Consider the following 25373-nt stretch of genomic DNA (forward strand, 5'->3'; position numbering starts at 1 on the left):
AGCAAAGAGATTAAAGCACGTTCACTAATAAGGCTTTTAAAAAGTATGGGGTCAAGGAGTTAACCTGACATCAGAAATACTCCAACACATTTAAACAGCAGCCCAATGCCTAATAGATGTGCATTGAAAGTAGGCCATGCATATGATGACTCAGTAAGATCATATCTTGAGGCCGTTATTAAAATTAATGTGTTTTCCTCCCCCTCTCCTCTTCACAGACCTTATACCACATTCATCCCCCCTCACCCCCCTCATATCCTCCTCGTCCTCCACTCAGACAGATACAGTACATCTCTCTTTTTCAACCTCTTAATAATTCGCTCAATCTTTGCACCAACTTCCCCTCACCTCCATCAAAAGTACTTTTTACTCTCTCCATCTTATCTCTCCCTACTGATTGCTAGATATCATCATGATTGACTCTCTCTCTCTCTCTGGGAAGATCTCAATTGCATACCCCTCGCGTCCTCTCTCCTCGTCTCCTTATCAAAACCCATTGGAGGAGAAGGTCAGAGGGGCGGGGCCTCTGGCTTTCTCATCCAATGGCTTTTGAGAAGGAGATGAGGAGAGAGGACGCGAGGCAATGATGTTTCAGTATGTATTGGCCATTGAAAGGCTTTGAAGCCACCGGTCGGCCATATTGGCACTCCCCAGTAGGAGTGCCAATACTGCTTAAGTCGTTTTTTGGGGGTATCTGTAGTTTACTTTACTATTTATATTTTGGACAACTTTTACTTTTACTGCACTACATTCCTAAAGAAAATAATGGACTTTTCCATCCACACATTTTCCCTGAGACCCAAAAGTACTCATTACATTCTGAATGCTTAGCAGGACAGGAACATTGTCAAATTCACACACTAATCAACATCCCTGGTCATCTCTACTGTCTCTGATCTGGCAAACTCAGTGATCACAAATGCTTCATTTGTAAATTATGTCTGAGTGTTGGAGTGTGCCCCTGTCTATCCATTTTCGTGACGTTGTCAGCCAACCCATCTATAGATGGTCTGTGTGTTGTTGTGATTCTGGATGGCCAGCTAACTAGCAACAATTCCAAGAGGCTGCCATGTGGGGAATCGTAGGTGGCTCGTTTTATCTAGTTTGATCTAATACTTGATACCATGTCTTGTTACGTAAAAATGTATGCACACATGACTGTAAGTCGCTTTGGATAAAAGCGTCTGCTGAATGGCATATTATTTTTTATCAGTATTATTTTGTTTTGAGGTGTTTTGACTGACGTTACGTCTATGCTAATATGGCTAAAATGTGTTAGCTAGCTAACCAACAACTGTAGCGATGTATCTGAGAAACGACAAGTGTTGATTGTGCAAATGTATTTATGCTTTCAATAAACATTGAAGACTAAATATAGTTTACAATAATCTAATGCAACCCTGTCTGTTTTGCCCCATATTTGCACACACGTCAGTTTTGTTGCTAAACAACCAACCCATCTATAGGAATGAATGGAATTCTACAGTATTTCAATTAAATGTTTCAAGGACAAAGTTACATGCATTTAAGTAATTTTGTTGTTGTAGTGGGGACAGTAACATTATTAATCTCTAAAAACTATACTTTTTTATTTATATGTTTTGCTCACATAATATTTTACAAGTATGCAATAAGGTGTCTGTAATAGAATAAATGTGGCAAAAACGAATCTAGACATTAATAAATCAATTTCTATAACTTCCTAAATATATTTTACAATGGTGGGGGAGTGCCAAGATGGAAGCACAGTGGCTTCAACACACAGTCATCTAGTGTAAATAAATAATTGACACGAGGAGTATGCAATTTAGATCTTCCCTCTCTCTTTCTCCCACTCTCTGTTCCAGGTGGATGTTCTGAAGGCAGACATGGAGAGTGCGGAGTGGAAGATTCTGGAGAACCTGGTTCTAGAAGGGGTTCTGAGCTCAGTGGGTCAGTTACTACTAGAAGTCCACCTCCACTGGGCGGGGTTTGAGGTGGATGGGGACGACCCATCCGTGGTGCGCTATTGGTTCAGCCTGCTGAAGGAGCTGGAGCGCGCTCACTTCCGCCTCTTCCGTTACTACAGCGACCCAGCCAAGCCCCGCCTCTTCCTGCACAGGAACTTTCTGAACGCCAGCAGTGCCTATACACTGGGCTGGGTCAACAATCAGTGGAGGCCCTGAGAGCACTGACTGACTGACTGACAGACAGGCCTCTGGCCAGTGAGAAGGGGAAACTCTGGGAAATGTAGTCCAGCTACGATGGAAAACGAAAGAGTCGTCAATTCCATAGGATGTTTGCCTTTGGATATTTACAGTGAGCTCCAAAAGTATTGGGACAGTGACAGTTTTGTTGTTGTTTTGGCTCTTTACTCCAGCACTTTGGATTTGAAATGATACAATGACTATGAGCTTAAAGTGCAGACTGTCAGCTTTAATTTGAGATGTATTTTCATCCATATCGGGTGAACCGTTATGAAATCACAGCACTTTTTGTGCATAGTCCCTCCAAATTCACTTATATGTGTATTAAAGTAGTCAAAGTTAAAGAGGCATCGATATCATACCCCCCAAAAAATGCTAACCTCCCCTGTTATTGTAATGGTGAGAGGTTAGCATGTCTTGGGGGTATGATATTTGTGCATCTGTAACTTTCTCACTCATCATTATTCACGATTCATTAAGGACTATCCGTGATCATGGCAGCATCCACATTAATATAGACGTGTTTAGAAATATATATTCTTCTTTACAATAAAAGTACTCAAAAATTACACAATATATTATTTACCATGAATTTCTTTTGAGCACAAAATAATCTGAAACACAACCAAAACAAACAGCAAATGCATCCAAAAAGTTTGTAAAGTCACAAGCTTGATGTAATCATTGCGTGCTAGGAATATGGGGCCAAATACTAAACTTTTGACTACTTTAATAGACTTATTAGTGGATTTGTCCCAATACTTTTGGTCCCCTAAAATGGGGGACTATGTACAAAAAGTGATGTGATTTCTAAACAGTTCACGTGATATGGATGAAAATACCCTCAAATGAATGTGTCACTGTCCCAATACTTTTAGAGCTCACTGTATTTCTGGCCAATACCACATTTATCACGCTAACCAAAGTACTGTACTCATGCAAATGAATGCCTCTATATCTACAGAGGTTTATGTAAAGTTATGTGAGCTCTACTCTCCTCCTAACAAGCTGCTATCATTTCAACGATGATGAATCACCACTCCCTGTTCCCCTCCCTGATATGACCTCAGACATAGTGAGATAATTGCCTCGAGACCCTGAGGTCTGGGGTTGTGAGGCCGGTTGGACATACTGCCAAATTCTCTAAAACGACATTGGAGGCGGCTTATGGTAGTGAAATGAACATTCAATTATCTGGCAACTACTGTGTTGGACATTCCTGCAGTCAGCATGCCAATTGCACGCTCCCTCAAAACTTGAGACATCTGTGGCAATATGTTGTGTGACAAAACTGCTCATTTTAGTGTGGCCTTTTGTACCCAGCACAAGGTGCACCTGTGTAATGATCATGCTGTTTAATCAGCTTCTTAATATGCCACACCTGTCAGGTGGATGGATTATCTTGGCAAAGGAGAAATGCTCACTAACAGGGATGTAAACTAATTTGTGCACATTTGAGAGAAATAAGCTTTGTGCATATGGGACATTTCTGGGATCTTTTATTTCAGCTCATGGATAACGGGACCAACACTTTACGTTGCATTTATATTTTTGTTCAGTATAATAGCCTCAAATTGTCCCCAGGACCTTCCGCAAAAAAGATGGTAAATGGAGCTGGGTGCATTGCTGTCAGAGAGGCTGAGCACGCCTTATTTAGCACAGGGATGAGTGTCTGTAGGAGGCTTCTTATGAGGTAGGGTAGGAGAGACTATGCCGCCTGAAGAGAGACGGACGGACTGTCTTCCCAGAGACTGACCCTGCCTGGGTTACAACAGACTGGCACTGTACTGTATGTAGGTTACAGGAGGGGAAAACTCAAGGATGTGAAGAATACTCTCAGAATTGCCTCACTCACTTGTCTTACGTCAGTCAATACATATGACACTATACATTAAACTGAGTGTTTGAAAAGATTACAAGGTATGTCAAATTATAGGGAGAATTCAGTTTGCCTGAGCAAATATTTAAATCTGGATTATTCTAAAGACAATCCCAAAGATGGTGAAATCTATCTAACCTGAACTGCAACTGAACTTTTCCTGAGGGAATAGTACGGAGTCGCTCCCTCCTTAGAACATTTCAGTCCAGATGCCACAATGACTCATGCTGTTTTCCCACTCTTTCTCAAACCGTTCCTCTCTTTCTGACTCAATCTCTGTCTCACTCATTGACTTCTCTCTGCAGCTGTCCAACTACTTTTCAACAAATATTACAAAATGGTAGACATGGTTCAGGCTGACATATTACGGATGAATACATTCTGTGAAAATCCTTCAATTAAAAATGAATACCCCTGATCTTTTGACGTGATTTTAAAGACACAAGGAAATAGCGACTTGGCTACACTTTTCTTTTGAGAGAGGGGTTTGTTTGGATTTAATGGTGATAAGGGAACTGTTACTAAAGAGAAAATACACTTTGGAAAATCTGACCTTCAAAGGCAAATGACGAAAGTATGAAAACAACTTAACCAATGACAAGCGTTTTCTTGACAGGCAAAATGTACAAAATGTTTAATCTCATTTCACATTGGGACAGTCATATATTTAAAAAATGGTTTACAAAATAAGGAAAACAATATTTTCCAGGATTATTGTGTGTGGATGATACTGACATCACTGATTAAAACAGAAAAATTTAAACATGAAACTAAAGATGTAAACCCTCCAAATACAACTAACACACTGTGGGTGAGTATGTGTGAATCATTATCTCTGTGTGTATAAAGCTCTTTGTCAACATCAACAGTTCAATCCACCAGTGTCCCCTCTTCAGATGGGGTAGAAATATACACTGAGTTACAACAGGACTGGATACCAGCCCTATGGCTTTTAGACTGCCATTAAATGATGTAAAATACATGACAGAAAGACCACCACCTCTCCCCCCAAAGAGAGGGAGTCCCTCTGCACCACTCACTCTCTTGCCCCCACCCCCATGTTTCTAGTCCCAGAGTTTGATCTGTCCGTCCCAGCCACAGGTGATGACCTTGGAAGTCTCGTGCGGATGCCACAGGGCGCTGATGCACACCTTGTCGTGGGCCTTGATCCGGTGATACAGCTTGGTGGTCTTCCAGTCCCAGATATTCAGCTTCCCATCCGCATCGCCAGACACCACATAGCTACAGGAGAGAGAGAGAGAGGAAGAGAGAGAGAAGGGAGGAGAGAGATAGAGGTTAGGCTCCCTGCTATAAATGTCTCCTGTTCCATTATACCTAAGAGGTTGTGTGAATTTGGGTCTCTGCTCGAAGGGGGGTACTTGCTGTTTCCATGGTTACTAAGAGAGAAGTGAAGGCACCTGCTGATAGGGGTGAGCGATGCGGCACGGGGAAGGGTGGGGGCAACACGGGGAGGGTGAGGGGGTTCTTAATTGGGGTTTGTGCTAAAATGAGGTAGGTGGCCTGGTTAGCTCTCTCCTGGAGGGGTGTATATTAGGCTCAAAGTACAGGATATCCTCAGAAACACTCAATGACTGAAGGACTTGTTTTAGAGAGGGAAGTAGAGGTGAGTGTACTGATCTGTCCGTTTCTGGATAAACAGAATATTACCTGTTTGGGGAATGTTTCTCTCTCCTTTTCCCTATCTCTCCCTGAAGTTTGTAATATTCCTCCCTTCAAAACGGGTTGATTCCAGGTACATTTGAAAATGGAAAACAAAAAAATCCTCTAATTGAAAACATGCTAGGACCATTGCTGTGTTACCTATCCCATTTAGACAAACACCAGGTGAACCTGTAGGGGGCGATGTCACTGAACATCTGACCCATGAAGCCCTGGGTCATATTCATTAGAAATCAAATTGAAGAAAACGGTGAGGGACTACCTGGATTTGTCCAATAAGAAACATTTGTTTCGTTGCAAAATGTTTTGCTACTGTTTGCAATGGTGTGCTCTAATGAATGGGACACTCTGTTGTCTTACCTCATGTCTGGGGAGAAGTCCACCTGGCATGCGTAGCCAGCCACCATGTGGCCCTTGAAGATCTTCTTCTTGTTCAGACGGAAACGGTTCTGGGCTCCAAAGATCAGGATCTGGTTGTCCATGGACTGGCAGGCCAGCCACTTACCTACGAGGGGAGAAAATACAATAACATTTAGAAAAACGGTTTGATTTAGAGTTCTTCAGAGTGCAGTTTTAGTTCGAGCTTGCTGATGTTAGGTGTTGAGCCCAGGTCAGGACTTCTCCAGTGAGCAGTGGGTCTGGGCCAAGGTATTTCCAAACAACATGTTTCTGTTCAACCTTTTTCAGAGTGTGAAAAGCAGCTAATGCATGAGGAGCTCAGTTTTGTTAGGAAAGGGATACAACTCTCTAGAAATAAAATCATACAAATCTATCCTAGGCAGACTGAGCGTGTCAAACAAGCCAGGTTGGTTGAGCTAAAGAAAATGCTAGTTATTATGGTCTGTATGAGTGGACCACCCCAGAAGACTGCACTGGCAGCTCTTTTTCCTAACCACTTGAGAAAGATGAAAGCCTTCCCTTTGGAAAACATGAAGACCGAACGCCGACTTGGGCAACGTCCCAAATGGCACCCTAATTCCCTATATAGTGTACTACTTTGGGCCATGTTCAAAAGTAGTGCACTGCATAGTGAATAGGGTGCCATTTGGGATAACTTTGACGTCAACCTCACAGACGTTCAGTTAGCTAGAAACCCTCCAGTCTCTCTCCTCAGACACTGGGACTCAGTAACAAAGATGCTGGTTGGGCAGCCGTGCCAAAGCATTTCACGAATCACTGCACTTCTTGAAAAGAAACATGATGGAAATGAATCATGTGTGTTTGGCTGTGCGTGTGTGTGTGTTCCACTGTGTGTGTGTCCTCCTTACCAAACCCACATAAAAGGATGCCATTATCCCAAAATGTGGACGAGAAACGGATGAAAACAACTGGGTCAATTTCGCCCGACTGCTCTGACCTCGGATCTCTTTTGTTAAAGTGGAGAGAAAATAACAAGGATAAGAAGACGAAAGGCTCCAGTCCCAGCTAGGGCTGCTGCCATGCTGCCATTTAGGAGTGTAGCTGTGGGGGACAGAGTGGAGTGGTCTGCTCTCCCAGTGAGAGTTCATCCATTATTTAGACTAAAGAGAAACAATCCATGTCAGGTCAAATATGAACAGCTCAGAGAAAGATATGGGGGACGTGAGGATAGGGGAGAAGGGTGGAGGGGTATGAAGTGGGGAATGGGACAAATAAAAAGCTAAGTGCCAGAATATGTACACCAGTCAATCTCTGTGTGTGTGTCTCCACTCACCATTGGGTGAGAGTGTTACAGCAGGCATAGAGTGCATACTGGGCTCTGCGATGTACTTGAAGTCCACGGGAATGTCCCTGCAAAACATAGCACGGTCACAAAATTGGTTAGAGTATGGTCAAGTGCGGTCCACCATGACATTACTGGCATGAGTATTGACAACTAGCAGCAATGCTCTCAGGTTGGAAACATTCACAAAGTCATGCCATGCAGCTTGAGCTTGTCTTAGCAGGACATGATTCTAGCAGAGATCCAAATTATAACACTGACAGTACAGCTAGGATCCAGACAGTGTTGGCATTACAGATGTGGAAATGGTATGGATTTCCTAGCCATGTTTGCTTAAACGCTAGCGTCCAATTAGATCTACTCGTTCCCTCTCTCTTTCCCTGCTCTCCCGTTCTCTCTTTCTCCATCTCTACTTTCTCAACCCTCCGCTCGCAGAGTGTGAGAGTGAAATGGAGGGATGTTATTCATGTTGTTCTAGGGTCTGCCCAGCTTCATCCAACTCTATGGTCCTGTCCCACCTGCCTGCGACAGCAGAGCAGCAGGCAGTCTAAGGTTTATTTGTGTGTGTGACAGACACCGACCCCTGTGGCAGGCTGCAGATTGCCTATGACTGTGACTAATGCCGTGTGTGTGTGTGTGTGTGCACGTTGACTTGATCCTCCTCTCCCCTCCCTCAGTAGTCTCGAAAGCCCGACTCTAGGCAGCAACAGTGACTAGGGTCTGATTTCAATGACAGACTTTTGGAAACTTCAATAAGGGAAAAAAATTGTTTGGGTTTGGTCGGGTTTCGAGACTGCTCACTCAGTGGGAGGCTGTCTATCTGGACTGAGGCCATCTCTCTCTTGCTCCCTCTTCCATCCATCCCTCCCCTCTCCCGCTCTCAGATAACACACAGCTGGACTCGTTTAGAGTAGCAGTGCTGCACAGTTCTATCCCATAAACAGCAGCTAAGCCTATCTCCACCCAACACCAAACCAGGGCCAAAAAGGAACAGGACAGCCATTTTCAAACCAGGGTGAACAACAGAAAAATAACTCACAAAGCATGAGTTAACAACTGTCTATGATCCTGAATACATATAAAATGTAGAGCATGTGTGCACACACACGCGCAACCCAAAATGTCCCCCTGAGCGAGCCCTGGCTGATGTCCACAGCAGAGAAGTCAGGCCAAACTAAATCTCTGAACACAAGAAAAACACGTAAAATCTCCTCTCAGAGCTCCAAAAATAACTCTGCTCTCAATGTGTCTGCGTGGCTGGGAAAGAGACGGATAGAGCTGGGAGAGAGATAAAGAGAGAACAAGGAGGATACAAATAACACCACCAGAGTTTGGAGTGGACTGCTGCGATTTCATCCCAGTGTGTTTTGTTAATAAAGCCCATAAACCTTCAGGTGAAGTTGTGTTCCTGAAGACCCTAACCTGCCCCCAGTCAGTCCTAATCCACATTAACAGCTTCTCTCAGAATAGGCCTGCTGATCTAGGATCAGGTCCCCCCTGTCCATGTCATCGTTTTCATTTCAATATGTCCCAAATTCACACTATATTCAACTTACCCCTCTATCGCCATGTCAGTGATATGTGACTCCATGTTTATTTCTGCCTAATTCAGCTGAGCTGGGGAGAGGGGGGGCCCAGAGCCAGCCAGGTGGTATCCAGGGGAGACAGAGGGGGGCAGTAAAGGTTATTCTCTCCACCATACAGTGAGGGAAAAAGGTATTTGATCCCCTGCTGATTTTGTACGTTTGCCCACTGACAAAGACATGATCAGTCTATCATTTTTATGGTAGGTTTATTTGAACAGTGAGAGACAGAATAACAACAACAAAATCCAGAAAAACGCATGTCAAAAATGTTAGAAATTGATTTGCATTTTAATGAGGGAAATAAGTATTTGACCCCTCTGCAAAACATGACTTAGTACTTGGTGGCAAAACCCTTGTTGGCAATCACAGAGGTCAGACGTTTCTTGTAGTTGGCCACCAGGTTTGCACACATCTCAGGAGGGATTTTGTTCCAATCCTCTTTGCAGATCTTCTCCAAGTCATTAAGGTTTCGAGGCTGGCGTTTGGCAACTCGAACCTTCAGCTCCCTCCACAGATTTTCTATGGGATTAAGGTCTGGAGACTGGCTAGGCCACTCCAGGACCTTAATGTGCTTCTTCTTGAGCCACTCCTTTGTTGCCTTGGCCGTGTGTTTTGGGTCATTGTCATGCTGGAATACCCATCCACAACCCATTTTCAATGCCCTGGCTGAGGGAAGGAGGTTCTCACCCAAGATTTGACGATACATGGCCCCGTCCATCGTCCCTTTGATGCGGTGAAGTTGTCATGTCCCCTTAGCAGAAAAACACCCCCAAAGCATAATGTTTCCACCTCCATGTTTGACGGTGGGGATGGTGTTCTTGGGGTCATAGGCAGCAATCCTCCTCCTCCAAAACACGGCGAGTTGAGTTGATGCCAAAGAGCTCCATTTTGGTCTCATCTGACCACAACACTTTCACCCAGTTCTTCTCTGAAACATTCAGATGTTCATTGGCAAACTTCAGACGGGCCTGTATATGTGCTTTCTTGAGCAGGGGGACCTTGCGGGCGCTGCAGGATTTCAGTCCTTCACGGCGTAGTGTGTTACCAATTGTTTTCTTGGTGACTATGGTCCCAGCTGCCTTGAGATCATTGACAAGATCCTCCCGTGTAGTTCTGGGCTGATTCCTCACCGTTCTCATGATCATTGCAACTCCACGAGGTGAGATTTTGCATGGAGCCCCAGGCCGAGGAAGATTGACAGTTCTTTTGTGTTTCTTCCATTTGTGAATAATCGCACCAACTGTTGTCACCTTCTCACCAAGCTGCTTGGCGATGGTCTTGTAGCCCATTCCAGCCTTGTGTAGGTCTACAATCTTGTCCCTGACATCCTTGGAGAGCTCTTTGGTCTTGGCCATGGTGGAGAGTTTGGAATCTGATTGATTGATTGCTTCTGTGGACTCCCTTTAAAAGAGTGTGCTCCTAATCTCAGCTCGTTACCTGTATAAAAGACACCTGGGAGCCAGAAATCTTTCTGATTGAGAGGGGGTCAAATACTTATTTCCCTCATTAAAATGCAAATCAATTTATAACATTTTTGAAATGCGTTTTTCTGGATTTTTTTGTTGTTATTCTGTCTCTCACTGTTCAAATAAACCTACCATTAAAATTATAGACTGATCATTTCTTTGTCAGGTGGGCAAATGTACAAATTCAGCAGGGGATCAAATACTTTTTTCCCCCTCACTGTAACAAACCCCTCTCGCTCCCCCACTATACTCCCAAAGCCCCTGAGAGCACCCTGAATGAGTGTGCAATCCATTCAAATACTCAACACTCAAAGCCAAAGAGTGTGCATGTTCCACACTCCACCCTAACAAGCACATTTTACCGTAAAAGTGTAAGTACAGTGTCTCCAATCAATTAAGGCAGAGACCAAAAACGTGGATTTGCCCAATTATTGTCAAAAGAGCTGACCTGGTTGGTCAAAAGACCAATTAGTGGAAAAAGATCAGAATTGGGCTGCCTGTGTAAACGCAGTCATTAGGCATACTAGCAAGAGTGCATATCACTCCCTTCTCACCGACCCGACCAAACCCACTCCCTCCCCAGACTCCACTACTAAACCCACAGCTGGCATCCCTGGCACCCACTCCCTACTATTCGATCCTACTGCTTAAACACACACAATAACCGGATATTACAGAAAGAATCACAACTGATGGGAAAAGGGGGTATTTTGTGGAATCTGTGTTCTAATAAAACAGTCCCTTTAAGTATCCCTGTGAAATGTCCATCCTTCGTCACCGGCTCTTAAATATTTATCATCTTAGTGGTAAACACACCAGTGTTTGTTTATTGCCATGGGAACCAAGCTAATTTGCAAGTCGTTCTAACGAGCTTGGTGATTGGCGGTTGAGTGGAAAGACAGAATGTCTAAAACAAGGTGTCAAACATATGGCACGCGGGCTGGATGGGGCCCTTGAGGGGAAACGAACTCTATATACTTTAAAATGACCAAAACCAAATCGAAACTGTGTAGAAATGATAATGACCTATATTCATACATTCTTGACTGTCCAGCTCACAAAATATCAGTGTGCACCACAGGAGGCTGCGGAGGGGAGAACGGCTCATAATAATGGCCGGAACAGAGCAAATGGAATGGCATCATGTATTTGATGCCATTCCACAAATTCCACTTCAGTCATTACCACGAGCCCCAATTAAGATGCCACCAAACTCCTGTTCTGTGCACAGTCAATGGACCTACATTCATACAGTTTGACTTTCCAGCTTGCTAATAATCACTACAGTCAGTGAGCATTGAAAATTCCAAAAATGATGGATAGAGGACAATTTGTTAAAAAAATGGACAACATGGAAATATAACACATTTTAAGTACGGCCCTCTGGACCTCGTTGAAGACCCCGGGGCAAAATGAGTTCAACACCCCTGGTCTAAAACATTTTTTCTTCTTCTACAAAAATCATCTAAACCCGTCATGAGCAAATAAATAAATCTGAAAGCGGAACAGGAGCGGGTAGGTAAGAGCCTGACATTACAAGCTAGGCACGTAGCTAGAAGAAGAGGGGACTTCATGGAATCCAACAGTAGCAGCACCCTAACCCAATTCAACCAAACACATTCCTCCTCCACTCTCATTTGCACTTTATTACCTGTGAAACACTCTTTGGCAATGAGTTCAGCTTGCAGAGAAGCATCTAGAACACTGTCAGGACAAACTGTTGGCTCCAATGTACAAACAAGCTATATTATGCAAATGAGGCATAATACCAGTAGTGATGCTATGATGCTACTCATCAACAATGTTGTTGAATCCTCTCCATCTCATAACTAACGGTGCTGATTCAGACCGTCAGCCAATACACACAAGCTTGAAAGCTACAATGCCAACACAATGGTAGGGTCAGTGCAGGTAACAAGCTCAGCAGTCTCTTGTTTGTCACTTACCACTCCCACACGCGGAGGGACTTGTCGTCAGACGTGCTGACGAAACGGCGGTTCTCATCCACGAACGTGATGGTGTTGACCGCTCCCAGGTGACGGTCGTACTCCTGAACCACTTCTCCTGTCCTCACGTCCCACTGGGGGAGGGGGGAGCACAGGATAGAGAGAAGACATTAATTAACACAAAATGAAACAGGTTAAACACACACACCGGTAGATTAGCTAAGTGAATGTGAAAGATAAATTACACAACACACTCCTGTCATAGACAAACACACCAATATTACAGTTTAATAAGGTGACAAAATGATTCAAAAATAGAGGGAGAGAGAGATTGTCTATTTACAGAGTTGTTAATTGCTTTTCCAGCGAGGGGACTGTGCCTAGTGTGTTGTGGTCTCCTTCTCCCTCCCTCTCTCTCTCCCTCCCTCCCCTCCCTCCTCCCTCCCTCCCTCCCCTCCCCTCTCTCCCTCCCTCCCAGGTAGCGTGTGTTTCATGACAGTACCTGAACAATCTTCTTATCAGACATGCCAGCCACAAACAGATTCTGCTTGTCCTCATCTGGGTTGAACTTGACGCAGTACGGCACCTTTCTGTTGGTGAAGCGGGAGATGCACTGGCCTGTGGAAGGACAGTTTACACATTTGAGAACAACCCACACGGACTGTCTGCAACACACATTGTCATCATAATAGTGCAGAAACACCCCCAGCAGCCAGCCAGCCATAACTTGCCGGTGTGGCATTCTGCCAATCCAATCCGATTTGTCAAAGCCAACACCCTCAATACAATTGATGAATGGAAGAATCCTCATGAAAAATGTGTCATTTTCAATTAATCAATACAAGTTGACTGAATGTAAATGAAATGTCCCCTAACCATACAGCTCGGTGACTCGTACACAAGGTGCTATGACAAGTCAGTGGTCCTACAGAGCAACAAGTGGAGGATTAGTCTCTCTACTGCCCTCTGCTGGGAGAGCAGAGACTCTCCCTGGTCCCACTTGTAGTACCCACATCTACACAACATCCTTCTATCTGAATGTTCAACCATGCTGGCCACCTTCAGTAGGGCACAACATTATGAAACATTCTCATAGAATTGTGTTATATAGAACTGATATGCTTCTCTGACTATGTCAAGTAAAGTCATCGTGATGGCTCTATTTGTGGCATTTCTAAATCACGGCCACGACTGTTCCGTTCAATGACAGTCCCCAGACATGGTGGAACTGTGGCAATTATATCGTGGTCACCACGACCACGGCTGAACCAACCAGTCTCAGTGTCCCAGAGTTTGAGGTAGCGGTCGTAAGCTGCACTCATGTACTGAGTCCCAGTGTTGTTGAAGCAAATATCCCGCACCGCTTTACTGTGGCCTGGAGGGAGAGAGACAGAAAAACACATTTTATATGCATATATTCCTCCTGTCCTGTTATAGCCCCTGATCCCACTGCCTTTCAGATCACATTCATTGTTGGAATATGAAATCACAGACAGAGAAAGAAGGGTGAGAAAGAGACAAAGCCAAAGTGGAGCTGAGGGGAAGAGACAGGGAGGAGAGAGGGGAAGAGAGAGGGGAAGAGAGAGGGGAAGAGAGAGGGGAAAGAGAGAGGGAGGAAGAGAGAGGGAGGAAGAGAGAGGGAGGGAGAGAGGAAGAGACAGGGAGGAGAGGGGAAGAGACAGGGAGGAGAGGAGAAGAGACAGGGAGGAGAGGGGAAGAGACAGGGAGGAGAGGGGAAGAGACAGGGAGGAGAGGAGAAGAGACAGGGAGGAGAGGGGAAGAGACAGGGAGGAGAGGGGAAGAGACAGGGAGGAGAGGGGAAGAGACAGGGAGGAGAGGGGAAGAGACAGGGAGGAGAGGGGAAGAGACAGGGAGGAGAGGGGGAAGAGACAGGGAGGAGAGGGGAAGAGACAGGGAGGAGAGGGGAAGAGACAGGGAGGAGAGGGGAAGAGACAGGGAGGAGAGGGGAAGAGACAGGGAGGAGAGGGGAAGAGACAGGGAGGAGAGGGAGAAGAGACAGGGAGGAGAGGGAAGAGACAGGGAGGAGAGGGGAAGAGACAGGGAGGAGAGGGGAAGAGACAGGGAGGAGAGGGGGAAGAGACAGGGAGGAGAGGGGAAGAGACAGGGAGGAGAGGGGGAAGAGACAGGGAGGAGAGGGGAAGAGACAGGGAGGAGAGGGGAAGAGACAGGGAGGAGAGGGGAAGAGACAGGGAGGAGAGGGAGAGAGGGAGACAGGGAGGAGAGGGAAGAGACAGGGAGGAGAGGGGAAGAGACAGGGAGGAGAGGGGAAGAGACAGGGAGGAGAGGGGAAGAGACAGGGAGGAGAGGGGAAGAGACAGGGAGGAGAGGGGAAGAGACAGGGAGGAGAGGGGAAGAGACAGGGAGGAGAGGGGAAGAGACAGGGAGGAGAGGGGAAGAGACAGGGAGGAGAGGGGAAGAGACAGGGAGGAGAGGGGAAGAGACAGGGAGGAGAGGAGAAGAGACAGGGAGGAGAGGGGAAGAGACAGGGAGGAGAGGGGAAGAGACAGGGAGGAGAGGGGAAGAGACAGGGAGGAGAGGGGAAGAGACAGGGAGGAGAGGGGAAGAGACAGGGAGGAGAGGAGAAGAGACAGGGAGGAGAGGGGAAGAGACAGGGAGGAGAGGGGAAGAGACAGGGAGGAGAGGGAGAAGAGACAGGGAGGAGAGGGGAAGAGACAGGGAGGAGAGGAGAAGAGACAGGGAGGAGAGGGGAAGAGACAGGGAGGAGAGGGGAAGAGACAGGGAGGAGAGGGGGAAGAGACAGGGAGGAGAGGAGAAGAGACAGGGAGGAGAGGGGAAGAGACAGGGAGGAGAGGGGAAGAGACAGGGAGGAGAGGGGAAGAGACAGGGAGGAGAGGGGAAGAGACAGGGAGGAGAGGGGAAGAGACAGGGAGGAGAGGGGAAGAGACAGGGAGGAGAGGGGAAGAGACAGGGAGGAGAGGGGAAGAGACAGGGAGGAGAGGGGAAGAGACAGGGAGGAGAGGGGAAGAGACAGGGAGGAGAGGGGAAGAGACAGGGAGGAGAGGGGAAGAGACAGGGAGGAGAGGGGAAGAGACAGGGAGGAGAGGGGAAGAGACAGGGAGGAGAGGGGAAGAGACAGGGAGGAGAGGGGAAGAGACAGGGAGGAGAGGGGAAGAGACAGGGAGGAGAGGGGAAGAGACAGGGAGGAGGGAGGGAGTATCAAGGCAAGGAAGACAAACAAGCTTAAGCATAAAGGGGACTTGGAGTGAGAATCTCCCTCTACTATACCCCTCGTTCCATCAACTCATCTCTTCCCCCTGGTCTCCACTCATTCCTACCTCTATCCCTCTTTCTCACACTCTCCCTCCCTTGTGTTTATGCGTGTCTATAGAGTCAGGTTAAGTAACATCTGGTCCCGTTGGTCTCTCTCCTCTCAGACAACCCTCTTGTTAAGAGCGCCTACCATGGCAATAACAGGATCTTTCGAAGCTAGCAGTCTGTCTGTCCACGCTCTAACCAGGCCTATCCCACATCTCATTACTGTAGTGGCACAGACTCCTAACCCCACATGCACTTTAGAGACTGGCTTCAGCTGTACTGTAGGGTAGGGCAAAACATACAACACACTCAAGCTAGAGACCTTCACCACACACACGTTACCACTTTGGTTAGCGCGCTTGCTACTCTGAAATAACCCCAATGCTCTCTGGAGCTCCATTCCTAAAACACACGCACTCTCCATCCCTCTTTCTTGCCCTCTATACACCCCCTCCCCCTCTCTCCTCCTCTCCTCCTCTCCTCCCTCTATCCACCCAGGGCTGTTGAATTATACATGGTGTTTGAGGGAGCTGACAGGCAGAACCACAGCTGAAGGAAAACAATCTACTCTCCGACAGCCAGCCTGTCCACAGGAGGGATGGATGGGTAGTGACCTGCATGCAATACCCAGCTGCGTCCCTCGGTCTACTCTAAACCTATCCTCAATGCTCAGCGGAAAGCTTACGTTTTATTAACATTCACTTAGCGCTAAATTAACGCGCCATCTCCAATATACGCCACATCTTACCCCCCCCCCAACAGTGTCAGCTCACATTCCATTAACGTTGTATTAATGCTGAATTAACATTCCGCCGCAACAGAGTTCTAGAATAGTGGGAAACAGGATAATGAGATGTCACTCTCCCTGACCGTGGCCCAGCGCGATGCTCTGACAACAGCTTACATCCATTATTCTCCCAATGTTCAGATCACGTTCACTCCGCATTGAATTACCAACACTAATGAGATCTGCCAAGGGGAAGGAGTGTGCTTGATTGAAATCCAACTAACTTGTACTGGTGGATAGATTGAATGTTGAAGTGATGTGCTTGATTGACTAAGAAATGCATTTGGTTTTGTATATACCCTTCGAGATGACAACACTTCGGCTAGTTAGTGGTTTGAGCTGAGGTCTTACCCTCTTAACCCAAGAGGCATTATAATCCCTGTAGCACAACACATGAATAACAGAAACACAGAGTGTGAAACAGTAAACAGAGATAGTCCACTTACCGATAAAGGTCCGTACGCACCTCCTCTCGTTATAAACCTCCCACAACTGAGGATGGGATGAGAGAAGAGAATATTAAACATGCACTGCGTGACCCTTTGACTTGGTTTGACCAGCATGGGTCAGTGTGATGCACCAGTCCTACTGGCAACCACTGAGGGTCTCATCAGAAACCAGCACAGGGCTCATCTGAGAGAGTAAAGGCATTAAAACCAGTAGGCCCCTGGTTCTACCAGACACACACAGTGAGGAGTCAGATAGCCCTATTTGGTCAAATAGGGCTATCTTCTGTATACCCCCCTACCTTGTCTCAAACGCATTACGAAGGAAAGAAATTCCACAAGTTAACTTTTAAGAAGACACACCTGTTAATTGAAATGCATTCCAGGTGACTACCTCATGAAGCTGGTTGAGAGAATGCCAAGAGTGCGCAAAGCTGTCATCAAGGCAATGGGTGGCTATTTGAAGAATCTCAAATATAAAATATATTTTGATTTGTTAAACGCTTTTTTGGTTACTACATGATTACATGTGTTATTTCATAGTTTTGATGTCTTCACTATTATTCTACAATGTGGAAAATAGTAAAAATAAAGAAAAACCTTTGAATGAGTAGGTGTGTCCGAACTTTTGACTGGTACTGTACGTGTTCGTGAGAGTCTCACCTTTCCCCAGAGGGGAGTGTGTGTAGCCCAAACTGTTCGGACACTACAGACAGAAGTTGACAGATCGGCTGTACCGACATCAGACAAGTCCCAAGACGCTTGTGGGGGTCGTAGAGCAAAACGGTCGTGAGAGTATCATCTTTCCATAGATGGGTCATAATAGTCTTTGCAGGCCAAACCGTTTGGACACCTTTCACCACAGAAGTGCGACATAGGCGGATGCAGTGGAGTGAAACGCATCCAATACAAAAAAACATATCTCTAGCTTAAACTGACAGATTTTGGGGGGGATTTTCTTATTAAGATAATTACATTTAGGGGGTTAATCACCACCTCAGTGAGGACTTAATGGTGTCCGAGCGAGTCAAGAGTGTTCCTTACCTTGATCTTACAGTCCATAGAGCAGGAGAGCAGCAGGTGACCTGATACAGGAAACAGACGGATGGCACTGACCCCCTGCAGACAGACAGACAGACAGAGAGAGAGCGAGAGAGAGAGTGAAATGTGTGGACATAATAGATTCATATTATAATAATCTGCCCATCACTGAGCTTGCAGGTGTGTGTATGGTATTGCTATAATTCCTCTTACATACATTTGCGGCCAAACATATTGGCAACCTTGCACTTTTAAATAATTCCCTATTTCTTCTGAAATAAATTGATAAGACTTTTGGTCTTCACACCTTGTTTTTGGAATTAGATTTTTGTACACTTAAGTTTACAATTTAAAATGTAGAAATTAAAGACAAGTGGCATGGACAAATGTATTGGCACCCCAGAGCTAGTACTTGGTTGCACAGCCTTTGGCCAAGATAACTCCCGAAAAATGCTTCTTGTAGCCAGCAATGAGCTTGCTGCACCTTTCTACTGGCAATTTGGCAGTAAACTGCTCTAATTCTTCAATGTTTGAGGGGTGCCCTCCACCAACTGCTGTTTTCAGCTCTCGCCATAGGTTATGGATGGGATTCAGATCTGGACTATTCCCTGGCCACTCCAGAACAGTCCACAGTTTATTCTTGAACCATTCCAGGGTGCTTTGGTGTGTGGTTGGGGGTTGTTGTACTGCTGGAAGACCTACAACCTTCAACAAAGAGACCGTTTTTGGACACTGGGTTGAACATTAAACTCCAAAACACGTTGATAATCTGCTGATTTCATGGATGTCTTGCACACGTACAAGGCCCCCAGTACCAGAGGCAGCAAAGCAACCCCACAGCATTTTTGAATCTCCCCCATGTTTGATTGTGTGTGTGTGTGTGTGTGGGGGGGGGGGGTTCTTTGAATGTTTCATTTGGTCATTGGCAAACATAGGAAGACCCCACTGCTGAAGGAGACACAAAAAAGCCTGATTGAACTTCTCAATAACCCACCAAAACAAGCCTAAATCCTAGGGGGGAAATGTTCTGTGGACCAATTAAACAAAATTAGCGCTCTTTGGCAATACAGATCAGCGCTGTGTTAACCAACGACCAAATGAAGCATTCAATGAAAAGAACACAGGACAATCAAACATGAGGAGGTTTGATAATGCTGTGGGGATGCTTTGCTGCCTCTGGTAGTGGGGGCCTTGAAAGTGCCCAAGGCATCATGAAATCAGCAGATTATGTGGTATTTTGAAGTCCAATGCTCAACCCAGTGACCAAAAACTGGGTCTCCATTGAAGGTTGTGGGTCTTCCAGCAGGACAACAAACCCCAAACACACATCAAAAAGCACTCAGGAATGATTCAAGAAGAAACGTTGGACTATTCTGGAGCGGCCAGCGAAAAGCCCAGATATGAATCACATCCAAAACCTATGGTGAGATCTGAAAACTGGAGTTGGTGGAGGGCACCTCTCAAACATTAAAGAATTAGAGCAGTTTGCTGCTGAAGAGTGGGCCAAATTGCTAGTAGAACGGTGCAAAAAATGTAATAATGATTCACACACAAAATACATTTAGGCAGCATCTTGATCCAGGAGGGAGTTGATTGTCTCTGCTGTAACCAAGAAGCTTGATCTTGCAAGCTATCCACTTAGCTAGCAAGTTAGCAAACCAAAGGCATAGCTGGAGAATGTAATTGCCATATCTTAGATAGTGAACTTATAGCTAAAGCCCCCCTCGAGCTTTAGGGCGCCCCAACCCGTGTGTGTGCGTGTGATAATACCCACTAACAACTTGTCTTGGACAACACTTGGGTATCCCGAGTGGTGCAGTGGTCTAAGGCTGTGCCACTAGAGATCCTGGTTCGAATCTAGGCTCTGTTATAGCCGGCCGCGACCGGGAGACCCATGGGGCGGCGCACAATTGGCCCAGCGTCGTCCAGGGTAGGGGAGGGAATGGCCGGCAGGGGATGTAGCTCAGTTGATAGAGCATGGCGTTTGCAACGCCAGGGTTGTGGGTTCGATAAAATAATGTATGAGCTAACTGTAAGTCGCTCTGGATAAGAGCGTCTGCTAAATGACTAAAATGTAAAAATGTAAAACACTATTCCCCTACTCATGGACAGTTCAGTGTGTGTGTATGTGATTAGACTAAAGGACACTGCACACTTTACGCAAACGCAGCGTCGTGTTCTACATACTTTTGTGCGGTTACATTTTTGGAACGGACTGTATACGACACTCTGTTGCGTAGGGCCCTTTAGCCTGCCCTATAGCTAGCAGCGCAGCAGAAAGAGAGGACATCCTGCTAGAGAGGCAGAGATCAGGCATGCATGCCTTGCTGCACACTGATTTGTGCCAAGGCATGTTGCTCGCGGCATCTGCCATGCAGGATATTTTACTCAAATCACAATGGCGTTACCGGAAAATGTGTCTAAACTCGTTATTAAACCATCTACCATTCTCTCCTCTCATCTATCCATCCTCTATCCCTCCATCCACAAGCATGCTGCATTTGTATTCACCCCTCTTGCTTTTCGGTCTGCAACTGGCTCCTGTGTGAGTGAGTTGGAAGCCTTGCTCATTTTACATTTTTTACGTCATTTAGCAGACGCTCTTATCCAGAGCGACTTACAGTTAGTGCATACATTATTCTTTTTTATTTTCATACTGGCCCCCCGTGGGAATCGAACCCACAACCCTGGCGTTGCAAACGCCATGCTCTACCAACTGAGCTACCTCCCTGCCGGCCATTCCCTCCCCTACCCTGGACGACGCTGGGCCAATTGTGCGCCGCCCCATTGGTCTCCCGGTTGCGGCCGGCTACAGCAGAGCCTGGATTCGAACCAGGATCTCTAGTGGCACAGCTAGCACTGCGATGCAGTGCCTTAGACCACTGCGCCACTCGGGAGAGTCGGTCCTCCCCTCGCTCACGCTACTGCATACAGGCAGAACCAAAGGCCTGATCACATCTCCACAACACTCCTTCTGCTGCACAAGTACTTTCTTTCTCTCTCGCTCTTACGCTCACATTCCCCGTCTCTGTAAATATGACGGACACTGTAATGACCGATTTGTGTATTTCAAAATACCCCGGTACACAGTATATACGGTATGCCGCCCAAGCTAACACACACACACACACACCTCACCTTGGTGTGTCCAGACCAGACGTGGATCTGTTTCTTGGGCAGGTAACACTTGTCTGGGATGTCTGCAGTACGCAGGTTGATGCCCACATCTTGGGGTACGTGGAGGTATGACCTCCCCTGGTAGTCGTACGCGTCTTTGACTGGAGACGCAGAGTAGATAAACAGTAAGACCCTGAGAACTGTCTACATACAGGTCTACATCTCATTCTCTTTTCATTTGAGTGAGTGCTGATCAGTTCAGTTATGTAAGTAGTAATGGCGGAGACGAGCGTGTTAGTTACCATGGAGAATGGTCTTCTCCTCTGCCGGAGCCTCTTCCTCGTTCCTTCCTTTCTTCTGCCTCTTGGCTGTGATCTCATCCAGCTCCTTCTGTTCCTCCTAGAGACCAATCAGCAGACAACAAATCGGTCAGAATCAGACCATATTTCTCTATGAGGAAAATCAGTTAAGTCCAAATAATCACACTCCTGCTGTATAATACAAGCATCCACATTTTGTTTGAGCTTCACATAATATTTTTTGATTGATTACCTCTGATGGTTTGGCGCTGTCCTTTTCGTCCACGTATTTCGCCCAGGGCCCGAGGTAGTTGTCAAGGTCATCCGCTCCACCTCCTTGCACCTTTTTCCTCTTGTCAGTCTGCTTTGGGCCAACCTCGAACACAGTCAATCCTACGAGAGGAGAAACACAAGAGAAAATGTAACTTTGTGCTCGTTCCTTCATTGACTTTTACAGAGAACCATGACTACGCTACACATTTCAACGGCTTTCCATTGCGCTTCAAAACATCCCTTACCGGCTAGAAATTCACACAATGTGCAAGTGACGCGTCAATTTTACTTCCGTATTCCTTGTTTTGTAGGCTAAGAATGAGCCTCAAATTTGCATCATCAAAGTCATGATAACACGTCTATTTAAGATATACTGTATATTAAATTGCATACTTGTTTCCGAGTGTCGTGTTTCAACGTATTTGACAGCCAAGAAGAAGCTGGCCGGTCAACATTCAGAAAAAAAAAAATGAGTGTAATATAATATAAACATAAAACGGACAGTAACTAACAGGTTCTTACCATCCTGTAAGTCCTCAGCTCAAGCAGGCACGCTCCGGCATGCTGCATGCTATCAAAGCAGCAGGAGATGCGGTCCAAATTAGACTTTTCTAACTTCCGGCGTTGTCTTACTGTGTCAAATATTTTGATAACAGGCATCGGGTATGACTGAATCAATACACGAATACAAATATAATTTCATATATCTTAAAATGACCACGTTTTCATGAATTTTATTATATATTCTTGAAGCCCATTCAAAAGAGTCGGGACATGACGCCGGAAGTATGACATAGGATGATGTCACTCACAGGGTACCCATCACAAGCAAAAACAAAAAGAGCAGGAAATTACAAAGGATTACCTTTCTTTTTCTCTGCCTCGTCTACTGCACCGATGTAGCTATTGGAGGAATTTTGGCTTGTATCCACAGACGGATCCAGAGCATAGCCTGAAAGCAAAAGCATATAACAAGTGAATAAAATAACTAAGATGCTACATTCCCCTAAAACTTTTGATTCAAGGTGAAAGGAAGGTTGACCTCTTCACAGCTAAACATTCTATCATAGACAATGACTGTGGTGTGAATAAGGTATATTTACCAAATGTGGAGAAGGTCCTCCTCTGCTGTTCAAACATAAAGTTGTTGATGTGAGCAGGCTCTGCATAGCCAGACAGCATATTCCTGGGCGCAGCCATCTGTTGACTTTTATATGGGTTGACGGGACCAAACTAGAAGGGGTGCAAAGTGAATATGATAATGATGAACATGTTAGGTAGGTACAGTCAGAATGATGTACAGCAGTTTACTTGTGTAAAAAATTAACAAAAATGTTACCTCTGGCGCAAACATGGTTTCATATGTGGGGTTGTAGTTGACCTCCTTGAGAGAAGGGTCCAGATGTATGCCAGTCTCCACAGCCTCCTGTTGGAGTGAAGAAACATGACTGGTTTTATACTGCTAATCATTCTGATCAGTCATCAAACTATGAAGACACTTAAGTTAAAGGGGCTTGAAGTTAGCTGTCCCACACCTATCCTGTGTTGCGTTCAGTTCATTAAACGTTTTGTTACCTTGCGTGACAACAAAACCGTCACGTTCAGTACAAAACGTTTGTACTGAACAACACGTTACCCACAAACCTTGCACACCATTCTTAAACAGTATTTGAATTGAGATGCGTTTGACGGGGTGTTGGCTGATCAATATGGGTGACATTTGAAATCGCAAAACTCGTGCAGCTCAAAGTATCATCCTCTAAGCCACCATAATCACAACGTTCTTCAATGTATCGTTCAGAACAGCATGTTAGCTATCTAGCTAGCAAGCTAAAGACAGACAGTTAACAAACATTTCCCGCCTGACCAGCTAACGTTAACGAACCCTTTTGACTCACAGTTGCTACTCAGTGTTACGCGTTAGCATCAAATTATTATCGACTAACGTTAGCTTCTTTACTTTCACGATCCATCTAGTGTAGCTAGCTAAGTAGTATTAAGTGAACGTTACATTCAGAGTTTTTTTCTATGTGACAAGCTAGCTAAATTAGCAACCGGCTAATCTGCCTGGCCAGCTCGCGTACCTTTACGGCGACCTCAGGAGCTGAATTGAGGACAGCCAAAGACATTGTTTGGCCATATTTCAACGGTTGAAGATGTGCCAAAGCATCAGGGTCAATTTTTTCGGGATTAACATCAGATGTTGTCTCATTATCTGAATCTGAATCGCTCCCGTACGAAACGAGGGTGGCCGCCATCTTGGATGTTGTGAAAGCCACCGGAAATGTCCTAAAAGTAGGTATTTACTTTGCAACATTCAAGTGAACAAATATATAATAAACGTCAACATTGGGAGAGATTCATTATTTAGTTAAATATGACTCAATTTGAAATAACATAAATCACTCATATGTTTTCAATAGATGAGTGATCTAAATATTGAATCAATACAAATACATTTTTATAAACCTTTCAGGATATAATTCTCGATCGGTTGTTCGTCTGAGGGTGTTCGATTAAGCTGAACTGCGGTGCACCGGGGTATGGCCTGAGACGTGCACGGGCAAAAGCGGTGAGGCAAAGGCGTCCTTCTCAATCGAACAGTAATCTGCGATGCTCGGTCATGTTGTCAACAAGGCAGTACGGCGCATCGTTCAGAAACGTACATCTCTTTTTCATAGAATATATATATGTTCGAATTTTCAAACTAGTTTTCATTATGAAGGCAGATAAAGCAATCACTTTACATAAAAAGAAACACAGAATCCTACTCATAATTCTACGTCACTTTTGTTTTGAGGAGCCGACTTCGACGTCGGCCAGAGCTGGGCACCTGGCTCACGCCCGTGAGGCAGCCTTGTTCCAAAACGAATGCAATCACTTTTCACCCGATCAAACTCCTTTCAATGGGGCAACCTGGGACAGATAATCGAATCGCCTCTTTCTTTCATAGCAGGCAAAATGCAAGACCATGATTGGACAATATTCCTTGGACGGAAACAAATAAGCCAATAAGACTAGTTAGTGTTGTGTGCGATCTGAAAATCAATTAGATGAGCAGCCATAATAACCCACAAGCAAGGCTGGGGAATAACTGATTACAGGTAATCTGATTACAAAAAACGGTAACGTTATCGGTTACATTACCAGCAAAAAGATTGTATTCAGATTACAGATACTTTTGAAAAACTAGATGATTACTTTTCATTTCAGCAAAAATATTGTAATCAGATTACAGATACTTTTGTTTCACCTGAGCAAGTCTGGAGAACACTAGGATGACACAGCAAATGCGTTTGATGGATCCTTTTTGTCTTTTTCTAATGCCTCTTAAGGGGAAAATAATCAAAAAGTAAGTAATCTGATTACGTTTCTGAGTTTGGGTAATCCAAAAGTTACATTAGGCCTACTGATTACAATTTTGGACAGGTGAGCAGTAACCTAAATTACATTTAGAAAGTAATTTACCCAACCCTGCCCACAGGATGATTATTTGATGAACATTAAACCCTATATATAATTGTATGTAACCCTATGGTTACCTATATCAATAACTTAAACAGTGAGGTACATTAATTATATTTATGTGTAACTGTGATAAAGTTATGTAATAACAAAATATTATTACGCATGTAATGACTTTAAAAATATATATATATATGAATTTG

At 45.1% G+C, this 25373-nt stretch overlaps 2 protein-coding genes across 2 annotated transcripts in view; one reads left to right on the forward strand and one right to left on the reverse strand.

The window, feature by feature from the left end:
• Positions 1-2354, forward strand: part of LOC121552631 (methyltransferase-like protein 24) — a 72571-nt gene extending 70217 nt beyond the window's left edge. The window contains exon 5 of the mRNA XM_041865603.2: positions 1848-2354. Within this exon, the coding sequence (XP_041721537.2) occupies positions 1848-2165 (318 nt within the window). The 3' untranslated portion in view covers positions 2166-2354. The remainder of the gene's footprint in view (positions 1-1847) is intronic.
• Positions 2355-4684: 2330 nt separating this feature from the next.
• Positions 4685-23975, reverse strand: LOC121552310 (pre-mRNA-processing factor 17). Its single transcript, XM_041865116.2, has 15 exons — positions 23790-23975; positions 23045-23131; positions 22809-22938; positions 22571-22657; positions 21686-21825; positions 21436-21532; positions 21155-21294; positions 18020-18094; positions 16976-17021; positions 13719-13820; positions 12948-13063; positions 12446-12579; positions 7439-7515; positions 6106-6250; positions 4685-5307 (listed from the first exon to the last, which is right to left on the reverse strand). The coding sequence occupies exons 1-15, from the start codon at positions 23961-23963 to the stop codon at positions 5130-5132; spliced, it is 1728 nt and encodes a 575-aa protein (XP_041721050.1). The 5' UTR covers positions 23964-23975; the 3' UTR covers positions 4685-5129.
• Positions 23976-25373: the final 1398 nt, after the last annotated feature.

Source organism: Coregonus clupeaformis, chromosome 36, assembly GCF_020615455.1.
Source record: "Coregonus clupeaformis isolate EN_2021a chromosome 36, ASM2061545v1, whole genome shotgun sequence".
In the NCBI taxonomy this organism is placed as follows: Eukaryota; Metazoa; Chordata; class Actinopteri; order Salmoniformes; family Salmonidae; genus Coregonus; species Coregonus clupeaformis.

Bases quoted from the DNA above. Each gene is read 5' to 3' on its own strand.
- LOC121552310 (XM_041865116.2), bottom strand. From the start codon at position 23,963: ATGGCGGCCACCCTCGTTTCGTACGGGAGCGATTCAGATTCAGATAAT. The intron at 23,132-23,789 runs GTACGCGAGCTG...TCACTCCAACAG, and splicing joins CTCCTGAGGTCGCCGTAAAG to GAGGCTGTGGAGACTGGCAT. The intron at 21,295-21,435 runs GTAACTAACACG...CTGCGTCTCCAG, and splicing joins GGAGAAGACCATTCTCCATG to TCAAAGACGCGTACGACTAC.